The sequence below is a fragment of the Ovis canadensis genome, chromosome 7 (genome assembly GCF_042477335.2).
Source record: "Ovis canadensis isolate MfBH-ARS-UI-01 breed Bighorn chromosome 7, ARS-UI_OviCan_v2, whole genome shotgun sequence".
NCBI lineage: Eukaryota > Metazoa > Chordata > Mammalia > Artiodactyla > Bovidae > Ovis > Ovis canadensis.
The window spans coordinates 55,838,667-55,856,211 of record NC_091251.1 but is presented as its reverse complement, the minus strand read 5'-3'; the positions used below and the strand labels follow the sequence as shown (position 1 = coordinate 55,856,211).

Here is a 17,545-nt window from a genome sequence, read left to right as displayed (position 1 = left end):
GGATTCCACCCTCTCAAGGCAGTGGGCCTGGGTTTGATCCCTGGTCACAGAACTAGATCCCACATGCTGCAACTAAAGATTCCGCGTGCCGCAACGAAGACCTGGTGCCAAATAAATAAATAAATATTAAACAAAAATAAAGCTGGTTGGGACTTCCCTGGTGGCACAGTGGATGAGAATCTGCCTGTCAGTGCAGGGGACACAGGTTCGATTCCTGGTCCAGGAAGATTCCACTTGCTGCAGAGCAACTAAGCCATATGCCACAACTACTGGGCCCACGTGCTCAAGAGTCTGTGTCACAGCCATTGAGCCTGTGCTTTAGAGACTGGGAGCAGCAGCTCCTGAAGCCTGAGCGCCCTGGAACCCATGCTTCTCAACAAGAGAAGCCCCAGCAATGAGAAGCACGCACACTGCAACTAGAGAGTAGCCCCCTGGCTTGCTGCAGCTAGAGAAAGCCAAGTGCAGCAACAAAGACCCAGCGCAGCCAGAGAGAAATAAAGACATACCCCCCTAAAGATAAATAAAGCTGTTTTTTAAAAATCATGTATTCTCTTAAAATTTTTAAATAAGAAAAAAAAAATGTTTTCCAACCAGCTTTAAATAGTAGCAAAGGATGTGGTTTCTGGTATGTTGGAAATATTGACATTTAAAAATAAAACTTAAATGCATCCAGTAGAATCACAGTGATTTTATATCCATCATCAATCATTTGCAAAATACATAAGCAAACTCTTCTTTAACAGAGGAAAATTTATATCACTGCTTTTTCTCTTTGAACACATATTTTCTTTCCTCTTCCCCCTATATAATGCTGTCCTAATAGAATATATAGTTTATGCTTGAAAATCTCTTATTGATCATCAAACTATACTTCTCTACATAAATATATGTATTAATTAAAACAATAATGAATAAACAAATTGTAGTATATACATCCAATGGTATATTTTTTAGTCATAAAAAGAGTTCACTCTTTTTCTCACTCATGTACTGATACATGCTACAAACATTATGCTAATTGGATGAATCTCAAAACATTAAGTGTAAGAAGCCAAGCACACAAAGGGTCACATTATTATACAATCCAATCCATAGGAGATGTTCATGAGAGAGAAATGCACAGAGACAGAGCACAGATTATTGCCAGCAGCTGAGCAGAAGGGACGGGGTGACTGTTTAATGGGTATGAGGTTTTTCTTTGGACTGAGGGACACCCTTTGGAACAAGACAGAGGTAGTGATTGCATAATATTGTGGATATACTAAATGCCATTGAATTGTTCATTTTAAAATGGTTACTTTCAAGGACTTCCCTGGCAGTCCAGTGGTGAAGACTCCACCTTCCAATGCAGGGGGCCTGGGTTCCATCCCTGCTCAAACTAGGGTCCTACCTGTTGTGAGGTGCAGCCAAAAATTAAAAATATAAAAAATAAAATGGTTACTTTTAGTTATGTGAATTTTATCTCAATAAATTATGTTTTAGAAGCTTAAAAAATTAATGTATCCTTTTCCTATGTTTGGTGTCCATAAGTCTCTAGAGTTCAAAGTCTTCTTCTGGACTGACTTATCATTCACCGTCAAAACAACAAATATATATGCAAATGCTGATGAGGAGTTATTAAACATTAGAAGTAAAATTTTATAGGAAATACATCTCATATTGAGATCGATGTATACAAGCTGGAATGGAGAAGGAACTAGCAACCCACTCCAGTATTCTTGCCTGGAGAATCCCAGGGACAGAGGAGCCTGGTGGGCTGCCGTCTATGGGGTCGCACAGAGTCGGACATGACTGAAGCGACTTAGCAGCAGCAGAAGCAGCATACAAGCTGGAATGAGGCAGTGATCCACACCAATTTTATTTCCACATTTCATTTTTATAGATGCTAATGCCGAGAGTCATATTCACATAGATAAGGGTGCAAGAGTGGGAAGTTCTGCCAGAGCCCCTCAACACCACCTTATCATCCAGCAGGTGACAACTGAATTTGTTTCACCTCCTTCAACTGTTGAAAGCAAAATATTGCAAAATCTTTGATTTGCAAAAGGATTTATTGCCCAGTCATTTTGAGTCATTCACTTTCTCAATACTGAAATCAGTCTTTTGTTTTTATATTTTTACCCACACTGCGGCACATGAAACTTCCCTGATCAAGGATCAAACTTGCACCCCTCTGCAGTAGAAGCACAGGGTCTTAACCACTGGACCACTAGGGAAGTCCTGAAATCACTCTTTTAAATTGTTTCTTTATTTGGAACCCCAGAGAATTTTACAGGCCAAGGCAACATACCAAAATAAGATTTAGGATGGGAGGGAGATAAGTCCTTTATATAGTCCAGGCTGAGTTATCCTATAGGAACAAGTAACCTCAAAGTCTCAGTTCCTTAAACCAACAAAGGTTCTCTTCTCCTCCACCCCGACCCCCAACTCACGATACATGTCCATCGCAGGCCAGCTGGAGGTTCTGATTCGTGCCATCCTCACTCAGGCATCCAGACTCCACCATCTGAAATGTCACCGGTCACCATGGCAGAGAGAAGGTAAGAAGAAGAATCACACACTGACTCTTAAATGCTTCCACCCAGAAAAGACTCACTTTTGCTCCTGTTTCACTGGCCGGAGCAAGTCACATGGCAATATCTAACTTCTAAAAGGTGGGGAAGGACCTGAAGGAGGAGAACAGGGAAAGCAGGTGAATGGCACCAGTGATCATCAGACCTTTCTTCTGTGAAGTGGGAGTCAAGCCATCGTGAAAAGGAAGCGAGGAGAGGCATTCTCAAGTGTGGAACAGTACTTCTTCACGGTGTTTTCTGGAGATGGATCCCCTTCAACAAAACCCTGCCACCTACCCTTAGAAAAGGCTTTCTGTATCTCTACGGGTACAGATGCCCAAGCTTGAAGACCACTGCTGCCCTGGCAAAGCTCCCCTACCTTTTAGGTGCAGGGACCTCTCCCGGAGCTCCTTCTGTTCTGGACTAGCCATTTGGAAGCTTCTAGGAATGAGTTACATTTGATCCATGTGTATCATGTTTTCCTAACAAGCTGTAGTCTTTCAGGATGGGAATGATATCTTCAAGTTTTTATATCCCTTAGGTTACCTAGCAAGGATGCTCAGAAAATACGAGTTCTGCTTGTTGGTTGAATTGGTCACCTTCTCTGTATGCTTCCATCTTCTCATCTGTGAAACTGAAATTGCAAGGCTTGCCCTTATGATTACAGTTAAGATGACAGGAAATCTCTGTCCACTCTCCTTTATTTAACAAGGATCAGCATCTTGACACTGCACATCTGAAAAGCTGTATGTAATGGTGAGCCACTGAGGGCTCTTGAGAAGCTCTGGGGAAAGCGGGTTTGGGCAGATCAATTTGACATCAGTGATTGATGGGTGGTTGGGGTACATGGGAAACAGTTTGGGTCAGGGGCTAAAGGCGAGAGGTCCAGGTAGAACGCTTCCCCAGTGATACAGAGGTGAGGCGATAGCACCCACTGGGAGGTGAGGCAGGGAATGGCGAGCCTTCCTGAACACCCACATCTGGATTCAAGACAGATCTGCAACCTTGGAAGAAATCCTCACTCGTGGCCAAAACCAATTGTTTCCTGCCTGCCTCTGCCCCCTGGTGGCCTCTGGAGACATTGCAGATAGTCTCAAAACAAAGCTGAAAGCTTCTAGTTCCCCACAGGGAGATTCAAGATTGAAGTGGTACAGGGAAAGATGACCCAAGTTCCTTCTGCAGTAAAAAAAAAAAAAAGAAGAAGAAAGAAAGAAAAAAAGAAAAAATGGAACAAGGGAGGGATGGGAAGGGGCCTCAGATACTTGGGTAACTGAGAACTTGGGGGCAGTTCATAAAACGAAAACCAGAAGCAACCTTCGATTTGCCAACCGACAGCATATGGACCTTGGTTTAGCCTGCACAACAGTTTTAAATTTTGGATAGTTGCCAACATCCAGAATCATGAATTTTCACATTAAAATCCTAATGTCCAGTTTCTCTTGAAAAATCAAAACATCAGGTCACATGGGGCCTCCACCCGGCTGACCAGCTGACCGGAGCTGAGGAGAAGCCCAGGCCCCTTTCAGTGCAGCGTGAGTTCTCCTGCCGCCCAGTCACCCAGGCTGCCTCCCCCAGTCCCATCACCCCTGGCTGAGAGCTTACGACTCCTAAGGTGGGCACATCATGATGGAGAACAAGGTCAAAACATATCAGGACAGAAGCCAGCCAGTCATCCAGTGCTTGATTTGCCTTCTGAACATCCCCACTAAGCATTGTCCAGCAAGCATATGCTTGAAGACCTTCAGGGACAAAAAAAGTCATCGCCCTTATGGCAGCTCACAGCACCTTCAGATCGCTCCGACTGCTTCCACAGCGTGGGAACCTCTGTCAAGCGTGCATTCCCGTGAGGACACATGTCCAGAGAGGAGAGACTTGCCTGCTATGTGTCCCAGAAGGGAAGGAACCAGTTAGCAGGCTTGTGTTATGTACCACCAGGTGCCCTAGACTATGCTGGTGAGTGAGGATGGCATGACATATGCCTTAAAGAAAGAACCCGTCTGGGCAGGGACCAGCAAAGTCCACATAGATGAGATCAATGCTTGGTAGTGCTGATAAGACTGACATCTGGGTCAAGTGCATTGAAAGTGCTCAGCTGCATCTGACTCTTTGTGACCCCATGGACTATAGTCTGCCAGGTTCTTCTGTCCATGGAAATTTCCAGGCAAGAATATTGGAGTGGGTTGCCATTTACTTCTCCGAATTTTGCTTATATGGCTAATTGCTTATATGGGTCTTGCCAATGACAGAATAACAAAGCTTGATAAGTTCATCCATGCCCTGTGAACTTTGTACACTGAAGGGGAACCATCCAAACAAGAGCTCCCAGGGAGGTCTAGCCTGGCCACTCCAGAGGGTGAAAAGTCAAATATGTAAGCTCTAAAGATACCAGCTGTGGTTTTTAAACTCTTTGTCATTCCTGGCTTATTACTTTGGACATACTGGGATTTCAATCAGTGAGATGGAAAAGGATGCAGGTAACTGACTGGATTGTCTATGAAACCGTGAGTCAGGACACCTGAGTTTTACGTTTGTTCTGCATAACTAAATGCACTTGGGCACATCTCTTTGCCTCTGATGGCTGAGGCGTCTCCATTTGTGAACTAAGTCAGAGTGAATCCAGTTTCTCAGGACCTCATATTCACTTTCTACCTGACTGGCTACCTGTCACATAAATTAGGTACCAATGGAGTAGGGGCTCCATACATGTCTGCAACTGACTACCAACTCTGCCTCTGAGAGCACTGGCCAGAAAAGAGGCTCCCAGGCAGCTCAGAGCAAATGGACCCTGAATTTTTTTCCCAGGCAGAGTTCCTCCTGGAAGACCAAAAGTAAAAAGTATCTGTGAGGCACGTGAGTATTTTTGACCACAAGAGGGCACCCCAGCCTCACTCCACGCACCTGGCACCTGGAAAGAGACAGGCCAACAGGGTAGTTGTCTCCAGTGAGTGTAAGTCTTCCCTTGGGTATGGCTGGGGCCAAGACAAGATGCCTGGCATGCAGACACAGGTGGACACAGGACAAGGGAGCAGTGAAGACTGCAGTGGTGGCAGGACCCGCAAGGGGCCGGAGAGAGAGAGGGACTTGCTCGGGTCATAGAGTGCCTAGACCTGGAGTGAGGGCTCACCAAGGCCCCCACCCACTGGAGGACGAATGCTGTACTTAGTTTCATAGGGAAAAACCTCTCCCTGTGAGCATCTCAGAATCTGCACATGTCTTGACTTGAGAGCACAGTGAAGAAGAGGCCAGAAGTCAGACTGGGATGAGTCTTGAATGCCTGACTCCGGCCATCTACCCATAGGCTCTAGAGGACCAGGAAGGAAAGCTCTTTGAAATCATGAAAGTGTATTTTGGCCTGACTCAGCTGGTGGCTGTAAACAGAAAGAGCTTTATATATATACATCTCCATGCAATGTATAAGCAAGACATATTTGGGAGTATGGTCTTTGGGGGAAATCCTAGTGATGACCACTGCTCTTTGTTCCCCTTTTATGGTGCTCTGCCTCCATCTCTTCTGAGCTAGTTTCCAGGAGATATACTCTGTTGGTTCCAGGAAGAGGAACCCAGGGCTAGAGAAGCAGGCACATTTGAGACATCTCTGCGGTGAGAGCCCACCTTCACCAGAGGATGGAATCTGAGTGTCTTGCTCTGGAAGCCAAGAGGGGTGACCTTGGGGTGGAAAACGGAGCATCTCCCTCCATATCCACCTCTCAAGTCTCCCATGCAGCTGTTCTGAGAAGCCAAGCACAGAACCACACCACTACAGGCTCACAGGAGGGTCTGTACTCATGCAGGGAGGAAGCAACGGGGCAGCATGGGGGCAGGAGTGGGCACCAGCCATCTGGAACCACTGACTCCTAATCTTGCCCTTCCTGGTTACCCCCCATTTCAGTTCCTCCACAGATCAGGCCCTCAGACCCCAGGCTGGACCTTGAGAACAGTGACTGTACCTCATCCTCCACCTCAGCCCCAGACACAGGCTCCACAGAGCAGATGCTCAGGGGATTTATTTGCCCAAGGGAAGGATGAATGGGTGGAGGCGTAAATGCTTCCCCAGGGGTGATAAGAACCCCAGAGTTCAGTGCCTCACCGTGGCACTCACTGCCAAATGTGACTTTAACACCTCTCCAAACTTGAACTTCCTATTCATGAAATGGAGATAGCTGTTCTCTAGACTACGTCCCAAAGACAAGAGGATTCATGGCGAAGCCTGTGAACTTCGGTCCCATTATCCTCATGTGGTTACATTACTGAAAACAACTCAAGCACTTCATCATTAGTAAGAACTCCTTCAGGCAGTGCTGAGGATAGTCACTCACAGACCCTAATGAGATACTCAGACACAGGTGGCTGATATTGACACATGAGTAATCCTGCTCTGGCCAAACTAGGAAACAAGTCCACTTTAAGAGATTTCTGAGGATGAACTGGGAGACTGGGCTTGACATATATATACCCTACCACGTGTATAGATAGATAGATAGATAGATAGGCAGTGAGAGCCGCCTGTAGAGCACGGGGAACTCTACTCAATGCTCTGTGGTGACCTAAATGGGAAGGAAATCCAAAAAAGAGGGGAGATATATATATATATATAGCTGATTCACTTTGCTGAATAGCAGAAACTAAAGCAACATGACATTGTAAAGCAACCACACTCCCATAAAAATTAATTTAAAAAGAGCTTTGCTCCCCCTTATCCAGTCAACCTTTTTTCCCTCCCACACACCCTAATGGTCGTAGCCTTTGCTTTTCTCTTGTTGGTTGATTTCTTAGCCAGGTTACTAGAGAGGCTTGGGGAATGGCTGGCCCTTCTAACTGCTCAAGTAGGGTTTCTCTGGTCCCCATGACGTCCCTCCAGAGTCCCCCAGGAGTGCTGACCTTCATGGGGTCCCTATGACCCAGAAACCCCCAGAATCATTTAACTGTGAATGGTAATACCAGAAAACCGGGGTCTTGAGCCTTCTGCCTGCTTTTGGACCTTCTTAACTTTGGTTTCCATAAGTGCAAAAAATAGGTAATAGTGCCTTTCTTGCTTATCTCATAGGGCTTCTGAGAATCACCAGAGACAGCATATGCAAACGTGTTTTATAAACTATAAAGCTGTATATGAATGTATTACTATTACTTTCTGCTGCTGCTGCTGTTGTCAGAGCTCTGAAATCCTACATGATTTGATCAAAAGGCTAAAGTCAGATCCAAAGGTGCGTAAGTGCCAACAGCTAGCTCTGGGTGCCTGTAGATGGTTTCCAGGGCTCCTGGGTCCCTGCCCTCTCCTTCCTCCACCTCTCCTCCCAGCAAGGGAAGGGTTAAACACCTTTCGAGGATTTAATACACTGTTAGAAAAATAACCAAGGAGAGTATAAATTAGCATCAACTCAATTTCATTTCTGGTTCGGGATGAAAGAAAGAGGAACCTGTGTTCTTTGAAGATGACTGCAGTGAATATGTATGGACTACCTCCCCTGGAAGAGGCCTGTTTCTGCACTTTCATTGACTCCCACAGCAGCCCTGTGAGAAAAGGGCACAGATTTGCAAAGAAATACGACATTCAGAGAGGAAAGATGGGCTCTCACGGAACTATACAGCCATTCTTTAGTTCTTAGACTCCTCCTACTGAGTTGAGTTGCATTTTCTCTACCGTGCACAGAGATGCAGAGACACAGTCTTGGTTCTTGCATGCCCAGATAGGTCTTGCAGACCCAATGACTCTGTCCTCCAGGTTAAAAAGCCAGAGAGACTGCACAGGGCTAGACTGAAGCTAGCCGGATCAGGGAGCAGCACGCAGGAATCCAGGGAGAGTTCAGGCCGGAGTGTGACAGGTAGGAGACACGAGCTCTAATGCTGATTGAAACTGCAGAGGCCGCCAAGCGCACGGCCATCCTGTGCCTGCTGCCCCTCTGCCTGGAGGTTAGAGAGCATGTGTGTGGTTCTGGAACAGCCATGCGGGGCAACGGACTGGGAATCAGGAGACACGGGTGGAGCACACCTTGGCCACTATCTTCCTGACCTCAGAGCAAATTTTGTCACCTCTCTGTGCTTCAATTTCCTCATCTGTAAAATGGGAGAGGGGACTGGATCAGAGTCCCCATGCTGAATTCTGATGGGGAAGAGCCCTTCTGATGGTCTACTCTGAGGTCAAGAAGACAAAAATGGCCCGAGGGCACCTGACCTCACTCACTGACTTCCTTCAGACCCCTGCTGGGGCTCCCGCTCGCTCACTCAGCCCAACCAGAAGCCAGAGGGTGAGGGGGGCCCGTGGATGTTGTCCACGCTGCCCAGAGGGTGTGGGTGGGCTGTGTGAGAAAGCGGGGAGATCCAGGGCAAACAGGAGCTCAGGCCCCTTTCTGGTCAGCTCTGCGAACACTGCCGGGCCAGTGCCCAGCCTCTCTCCTTACAAGGGTGCGCTCTCAGCTCCTATGGCCCCTCTTCTTGCCTGAGGGAGCACTTCAGGGAGGAGGGCTCACTGTCCCGGAGGCGGCCCGCCCCAGTGGAGGCCCTGTGGATGGACAGAGGCGGGAGAGGATGCAGCCAGGTAGAGAGACTTTTGCTCTCTCCTCCTGACACTATGTGGTGAAGTCTTTGCTCCCTTCCAGGGTCCCCTTCTGGCACTCTCCCTAAAGCCTGCCCTGAAAGCTTTGCCCTGTTTCTCAGGGATATCTGTGTTCTGTCAGGGAGCTCCTGGAGATCAAAAAGCCTGGATTCCGGACCTCTGCAAATGAGGCAACACAGGCATGACAGGCGGGGCAGAGGGAAGGGGTGAGGGTGACAGCCTGAGCCCTCCATTTACCTGCACGGACTCCCCTGGAAGCTCAGTGTCAGGGCTTGGGAACCTGCTCACTTGTGAAGGCTCCAAGAGAAGCCACATTCTTAAGAACACTGGCCAGGTAGCAGTACCCAATGACCCAGTTGGGGTGATGAGCCTTGCCCCCAGCCCAGGAAGTCCAGAGCTGGCTTCAGGCCAGGGCCTCGACACGCATCCGCTTGATGCCAGCCTCGTCCATGTGAAGCAGTATGGGAGGCATTACGCTTATGAAGGCGGCCTCCTCCACCATGGGGGAAGACTTCAGTGCTGATGGGAAGGGACCTCCAAGTAAAAGAGGCCAGATTATTCCAAGGCCTAAAATCATTCCAGAAAGGAAAGAAGTATTTCAAGTAATCAGATCAGCTGGAAAGGAAGAAGGTGCTTTCTAAATGGGGAGTCAGGACCTGGCCACTGCTGACCTCAGCTTACTGTGTCCTTGTCTGGAAGCCCTGACACCTCCACGCTAGGTCAAAACGCGACTGTCCACTGAGGCCTCTCTGCAAAGGCCTCACCCTGAAAAAGGCCCCCGTCCAGCTGCAGAGGCCCTCCTGGGATGGCTTCAGGGCTTCCCTCCTCCTCCTGTCAGACGCAGGCCCTGCTCAGTAAAGCGTGAAGGAGGCCCCCCAGGGAAGCTGCAGGAACAGGGGCCTTTAAATTATGAAGCAGCTTTCTTAGCCCCTCTCAGAAAGGCCCAGGTGCCCCAGCTAAATAATTCACTACCTCAGGAAGACCCGGTGGCTCCTGCACAGCTGAAGTAGGTCAGGCATTGGTCTGGCCCCGGGTGGGGGCTGTGGGCCTCTGTGCCGCTTCCCCAACCAGCACTAGGCGGGCGCCAGGCTGGGAAGGCCTTGCTTGCTTGGCAAGTGCAGAGCGGGTCCAAACACTGTAGAGGGGTCCAGGCAAGAGAAGCGTCAAGCCCCCTCCTCTTGCTGGCGTGAACACAGCCACCAACCCCCTCTCCTCCCAAAGCCTCCCTCTGGAGCCCAGACAACCCACTCACCGGCCACCCAGTTTCTTACAGAGCCAGGGCCTGGCCAGGCTCCGCCTCCCTCACAGCAGCTGGGGGGCAGCCTCCCTTCACACACAGGTACCACCTGGGCCTGCACATGTCACCCGAGAGCCTTTCACAGCAGACAGGCTCATCAGCAGGACACCTCAGATACAGGCAGCTCAGTGCAGGCCTGGGTTTCAGGAGAGCAGGTGAGGCAGGAGTGGAGAGGGACACCAGGGGCACCTCGGTGACCAGGTGAGGAGCTGACCAGGGCCGGCCACAGCCACTGCAGCTTCGCTTGAGCAAGGCTGGAAGGAAGCCCAGAAGGAGGGGGGCTCTGGGGCCTCCTCTCCTGCCCTCCCCTTCTAAGCTCAGCCTTGAGTCAGGCTGGGAAGGGTTCGGGGGTGGAGGGAAGGGCCAGGGGATGAGGGCAGGGGGTGGAGACGTTAAAGACAAACAGCCATCAGGGCAGTGGAAGTTCTTTCCTCCTCCAGAAGGAAAGAACTTCAAACCACCATTTCACAGATGAGGAAACTGAGGCCCCGAACTGCAAAAGGGAAGAATCAGGGTCAGTTGCTGGCATCCTGACCATTTCCCTGACCTCTGTACCCACACCCAGCAAGAACCAGCTCAGGAATGGAGCTGCAGCTGGGAGCCTGCAGGGTGGGCGGGCTTAACCCTTCCAGGCCCAACTCCCCAGTTCTCTGCTTGTCTAGCACAGGGACGAGACACACACCGAGGACACTCCCGCAGGAGTCCAACCTCTGAAACCACAGTCCTCCTCTACGCAAGGGCTGAAAAGGCCATGGAGTTAGGCCAGCCAGAAGACACCATCGGAAACAACGAAGGTCCCATCTGGGTGCTTAACCTGGGTGCAGGGAGTCTCCGCCCCCATCCTCAGACAAACAAGCAAAGAATGAATTAAACACAGGCTGGGCTGATAGACAGGCCCCTGCTGCATGACCCCTGGCGGGTCACTTCCTCGGCAGACTCAAGTCACACAAGAGGGTAGGAGGGAGAGGCCACATGAACCGAGGCCCGGGCCTGCCTTGCCTCCTCCCCCTTGAGCCCCAGCACCTGTCCTCTGGCTGCGCCCAGCGATGCCCGTCTGCAACTCAAGGAAGCACAGGTCAGAGAGCAGTTACTTTGGATGATTTTTTTTTATTTTGCGTTTCATATATTATCCAGTTTCACATTCTCACAGGATCAGCAATTACAACAGCCACCTCGTCTCCCAAGTCTGAAAACGGCAAGACGGCCACGGCCGCGGCCAAAGGCGAAGCACTGATGTGCTCACGAAACAAAAAATTGCACAATTTTTCCTTCATTTTTCTTAAACTAATGGCTGACGCTAAGGCTCACTGCTGGAGAACGGAAACCCTTTTCTTCTTCATGCCTCAAACGAAAACGTTAAACTTATCTGACAAGGCGGACAAGGTCTCTTCAATAATTAATTGCACACACACACGAAAAAATCCTTTATGTTGCATAAATATTTTGTTACACAGGGTACAAAAATACTTTCACTTTTTTGGTTGGTTTCAAAGTTTGGAAAGAATGAGGAGCCATGGCAGGGGTGGGGAGCGCCGGGGAGAGGTAAGCGAAACGGGTAGAGAAAGGATTTTCTTAATGGTTGTTGGCCCATCTGAGGAGGAGGAAACAGAAGACCCCGATTTGAAATGACCAGGAAAATGCTCTGTCTTGGCTGGGTGGTCCTTCCTGTTCAGCCTGGAAGTGAGTGGGGTGGTGGGGGTGGGGTGCGCCAGCCGCCGGGCGGAACTGGCTGCGGGGCTTGGTCCTCACTGAAGCGGGGTGGGTGCAGGGCAGGGGTGTGGGGAGAGGGACCTGGAATGATGAGCTGTTAGTGGCCAGGCCTTGTTGCCATGGTGACGCAATGTGAGAACAAACTGTACACTCGCACATACACAAGTTTAAGTGTCTTAATTCACGCCAGAAAGCATGCAAAATTAAACGCCTCGTGTCTCTGAGGTGGGGCTACGGAAGCAGATTGGGACTGGAGGTCGGGCCTTGCTCAGTCCCAGGGAGGCCTCCCCGCTGGGCCTGGGGGTCCCAGCAAGAAGACCCCTGAATCCGGCCATGAGGCCTTGGAGTGGGGCTGTGGGGCAGGACAGGGCTGAAGAGGAAGAGAGGAAGGAAAACAGTCCACTGAGTCAGGCTTAAAATTCACAGTCTTTGGAGGGCAGCAGCAGCAGCTCTGCAGGGCCACCTGGGGGCAGGGGGGACGCTAAGGGCGGCTTCCTCCCCCCTGGGTCGGGGGCCTCGAGCTGTGGTGACAAGACCTGGAGGGAGGGGGGAGAGAGGGGGCCGTGAGCAGCGGTGGGAGACTGGAGCAGGACCCAGGCCCGCCCCCTTGCAAGGAGGCTGCCAGGTGGAGGGTAGGGGGTGGCAGGGTTGGGGGAGTGGGGAGAGCCAGCCAGAGTGCCCCCGGTGCAAGCTCAGGTCGGGTGAGCACCAGTGAGCCCCGGAGCCATGGCCTGGCAGGAGGCCGGGCTCTGGGAGGCTCTCTGTCCTGGTCTCAGAGCCCGCACTTACTGAAGAACTAACAGAACTGCCGATATTTCCATCCCGGCTGGGTGGCATCAGAGGAAGGGCACCAGCGCACCTGTAAGAGAAGCCGCGGTTAGGAGCTAGCGGAGTAGCGCCTTCGCTCAACGGGGGAGCCCGAGGGACGTGGCCTTCCGTGCCCCGTCCGCGTCCTGGTGCTGTCTCGAGGGCGGAGGCAGGCCAGTTACTCACCGTCGGGGGTCAGCGTCCTCATCCCCAAAATGGGAGAGTGCCTTCTGACCTGCCTCTTCTACAGGACGAGGTTCAAAGGAGAGGACAGTTACACAGCTGTTCACGCTCCTCCACTGAGCCTGGCAGTAGTGGGAGGAGGCCTGGCAGCCGGTGGGGGGTGGCGGGCGCCCGGGCCCCAGTCTACCCATCCCCCTAACCAGGAGAGTGTGGGACTGCTAACATCAAGGAAGGGACCTAACACACTTTCTCTCAACTTCTTCGAGCCTCAGCGTCCTCACAGCTCCAGAACAGACATGATTAAGTCACAGGGTGCGACAGTGGAGGACAGGGAAGCCTGGTGTGTTGCAGTCCATGCGGTTGCAGAGTCGGATGCCACTGAGCGACTGAACAGCAAACTCACAAGGTGTCCACAAGGATCAGGTAAGACAGGACATAAAATCCCCTTAGAAGCCAAAGTCCGCGTGGCCTCCAAGGGGCAGGACTCCCAGACGTTAGTCCTGTCCTTAACAGGAGTCAAGGGAGTCACAGCCGTGACCCAGCTGGTGCTTCCACGCCCATCCACCGCCCCTCCTGTCCCCTCCATCATTACTGCTGCTTAGCTGCTCGTTGTGTCCAACTCTTGTGACCCCATGGACTACCCCACCAGGACCCTCTGTCTGCGGGATTTCCCAGGCAAGAACACTGGAGTGGGTTGCCATTTTCTTTTCTAGGGGATCTTCCACATCCAGGGACTGAACCCACATCTCCTGCAGCGGCACGTTCTTTACCACTGCGCCACCAGGGAAGCCCATTCCCCTCCATTATAAGACTCCTAACTTTAGGGATCTGTGACCTACCAGCTGAGCCTGCCAGAAGGGGCCTGACAGCGACCTCAACTCTGGACTTGCCAGAAGGCCCCACAGAGCAGTGGTCCCAAAGCGGGATTCCCAGAGACAGGCCAGGAAATGACACATACTCCCTTCTCCAAGGGCAGGGAATCTGGAGCATGAGCTGTGCTGGGGGCCGAGCCAACATTGCGGGGAGGCTGCCTGCCCCAGTCACAGACAGCACGTTTGCCCCTGGCTGCCTGGGAGAGTAGAGGCAGGGCACCACAGGGCCCCAAGTCAGGGGTGGGGGGCGGAGAGCTCAGAGAATGGAGCCAGACTTCTCTTAGGAAAGAGAGGGAGGGCTCAGGAGAGCCCTCGATGAGGCAACCGAGTGGCAGCTGGGCACAGAGACAACCCTCGCGAAACTGCACAGTCAGACCCGGTGCCCGCTCGGCTGCCGGGAGTCCCCGCCACCGCAAGCAGAGAAGACATCAAGCAACGCCAGGCTACCTGGCAGCTGAGAACTTGCTCCTGTGGCCCCTCAGAATTCCAGGTGCTGTTCACTATAGCTCAGGGCCACCCCGTACTCAGCAGGACATCGGCGTTGGTTCCTCTGCAGTGCCAGGACACTCGGCACTTGGTACATCTGGGTCCCGGGCCACCTGCCCAAGGCCGGTAGGACACTCTGAGCTCCGAGGATGGGGCACCGCTGTTGTCACACGGCTGACCCCGACCTGCCAGGATTACCTGGATTAGGACCCACACCACATGGGCAGGGTCAAGAGCCTCGTGGAGGCATCCAGCCTCAGAGGCCACCTTATTTTCTCTCATGTCTTTTAAACATCTGGAAGTACTTCCCTCCCTTCCTGGCTGACAGCTGAGTGGGAGGAAGCCTCTCCTCCCCTTTGCTGAGCTGTGGGCTGCCCTCCCAGCTGGAAGCCCAGCTGGACACCAGAGCTAATTCCCCAAGAGAGGGGCGACGAGGAAACCAGCACCGCTGCCACGGGAGGAGCCTGCAGCCAGTCCAGCTCCGGGAAGCCCTAGTGGGCCCAGACCACTGCCCTTCACCCAGCCTCCGGCTGGAGCAGCCCCTCATCAAGGAAGTGCAGGGCAGGCTGGGTGCCCTGCTGGGCTGCAGCAGGGAGAGCATCAGACGAGAGTGGGAGGGACCCTGGAGGCCTCCAACCCAGCCTCCTCCCCCAGCGGCTGCTGAGGGGCCCCTGCAGCAAGCCTGCCTCATCCGGCCCAGCCCTCTCCTCTAGGTGCTGCGCCCCGCGCTCCAGAGCCTGAGGCAGCCGCTGCCTCCTTGGGGAGGAAGGAGAGGAAAGCACTCCTCTCTGAGCTCGGGATGGTTGTGCCACTGAAGTGGACAGAATGTCCTTGAAGCGCTGTGCTTCCACTTTCCTCAGATGCCTGGGAGAGGCTGGTGGTCCAGGTCCCTCAAGAAGCACAGTCCCTTCCGGCCCCAGCTCAGGCTCAGGGGTCAAGGCCAGCTCAGCAGGGAGCGAGCGGCCAGTCCCCTCTCAGGGCCTCCTGTCATTCACAGGGCAGGCTTGGGAGGCCTAAGTGGCCATCCCACAGAGGCAGCCATGGGCATCCAGAATGCCCACAGCTCCAAGAGGAGGAGCAACCAAACAAAGGAATTGGGGGCCGCCCTCAGTCCCCCTCAACCTGGGACTGATGGAGAAGACACACCGAGAGGTGGGCGAACGGATGAATCCTCACGAGAAGAAACAGGAACAGCCAACAGACACAGGAGCCTTGCTCACCACAAAGTCCAATTAGGGGGCTTCCCTGGTGGTCCAGTGGTTAAGACTCCAAGCTCCCGCTGCCAGGGCATGGGTCCGATCCTCGCTTTGAGAGCTAAGATCCCGCATGCCATGTGGTGCAGCCAAACCCAACGGTACCCAGTCTTACTTAACCCAGACTGGCAAGTCTACATTTTGACCTTGTGATAGTTCTAGGAAATTTATGATAAGGAAAACAAGCAGGACAGGTGCCCAGAGAGGTGTGAACAAGGGCGTCCATGGCAGCACAGCCTATCAGGGCAAAAAAAAAAGTGTAAACAGCCTCAGCCTCAGTTACCTGCCATCTACAGGGAGCTAGACACACGCTGGCAGGACAGCCAGGATGTAGATTACACTTACTGGCATGGAAGCATGTCCCGATACCTTAGTTCTAAAATGATTAAACATGTAATTTGTGTGAAAGGTTCATACCCATGGATTTATTTACACTCCTGTGTCCAGCTACCTACGAAGTCTAAGCACTAAAAGTGCTGATATTCTGGGGAGCAGCTAAGGGAACAGAGAAAAAGCCCTATCTATTTCTCCTCATGAATGCAGACCTCTAACAGCTTAATGCTTAGGCACTCGGCACATGCCAGATGCTGTTCTTAAGAGGTTTCCACACACTAAGTTCACTTAATCCTCAGAAAGCCCTCTGAAGTTGATGCTATTATCATCTCCATTATACAGATAAGAAAAGAGAGGCAGGGGGGGTTGGTCTAACTCATCAGTAAGTGGCTGAGCCAGTGTAAGGGGGGGGGGTGGGGAGAAGGGCCACAGTGAAAGATCCATATCCTCAGGTTGAAATGGAAAAAGAGGTCCAGATTGGGAGGGCCCTGGTATGCATGGGGACATGCAGAACCCTGCTTCTAGGCCAACATCTTAATGCGCCCTATGCTAGCGTGCACCTGCCACCCATACCCTCTGAAAGGAGATGTTTCTATCAAGATGATCAGAAGGTCCAACAAGACAGCCTCATTCATGCCAATACAGATTCAGGCCTGAACCATCTGGCTCATCCCCTTTCTTCCTGCAGGTCTTGTCCTCACAACTACACGAGGACCGTGTTCAGTTTTGCTCAGGCTGAGCTACAGGCAAAGGGCATGAGGTCAGGAAGTACATGCTAGGGTACAGAATGGAAGGACCAGTGTTCATCCCTTTTGTCTATTGGCTGCTGCTGCCTCTCCAAGTCACCTCCTTACTCCTAGGGACAGAAAAACGCAGGCTACTGATCCTCTGAGTTCAGAATAACCTCCTTAGTGTCCACTTCCTTCATGCAGGCATTTGCAACCTCCACCTATGGGGCAGCACTGTCAGGGGGCAGAGAGGGGGCTCTTGAAAGTTAAAGAGAAAGTGCTACTACTTAGAAAATACTTTTAGGGACTTCCCTGGGGTCCAGTGGTTAAGAATCTGCCTCCCAATGCAGGGGACACGGGTTCGATCCCTGACTGGGGAACTAAGATCTGATATGCTGTGGGGCAACTAAGCCCGCAAGCCACAAACCACGGACCCAGCCCATGGGCTCTGGAGACCTGGTGCACCTCAACGTAGACCCAATGCAGCCAGGAAGGGCGGAAGGGAGAGAGGAAGGAAGGAAGAAAATGCTTTCGGCCTTTTACTGCATTTGGTCCTAACTGTGTTTTACTGTCAAGGACACGGCTGTGCAGAGAACCCAGGTAGCAGGCCTGAACTAGTCACCCCCGATCCAGTCACTTATCGTCAGGCTGCTCCTGAAAGAAGCCACCATCCTTTGAGGTGGCCTTCACCCCATTCCCAGGGAGGCCAAGGTGACAGGAGCTCAGGCACAAAGAGTCCTCTGGCCTCAGAGGCGACCTGGGGGGAATTAGACA

The 17,545-nt window shown here is 51.8% G+C and overlaps 1 protein-coding gene across 9 annotated transcripts in view; it reads right to left on the bottom strand.

Moving 5' to 3' along the window:
* RBPMS2 (RNA binding protein, mRNA processing factor 2) overlaps positions 1-17,545 on the bottom strand; it is a 39,728-nt gene continuing 22,183 nt past the window's right edge. For 7 of the 9 annotated variants that reach the window (XM_069596194.1, XM_069596191.1, XM_069596188.1 and 4 more), the window contains 2 exons: positions 12,899-12,968; positions 11,487-12,645 (listed from right to left, as the gene is read on the bottom strand). In XM_069596194.1, coding sequence (XP_069452295.1) covers positions 12,906-12,968 — 63 coding nt within the window. In that variant the 3' untranslated portion in view covers positions 11,487-12,645; positions 12,899-12,905. Of the gene's footprint in view, positions 102-2,432; positions 2,507-11,486; positions 12,646-12,898; positions 12,969-17,545 lie in introns of those variants that run through there. The other 2 variants (XM_069596187.1, XM_069596189.1) reach the window with 2 other exon arrangements.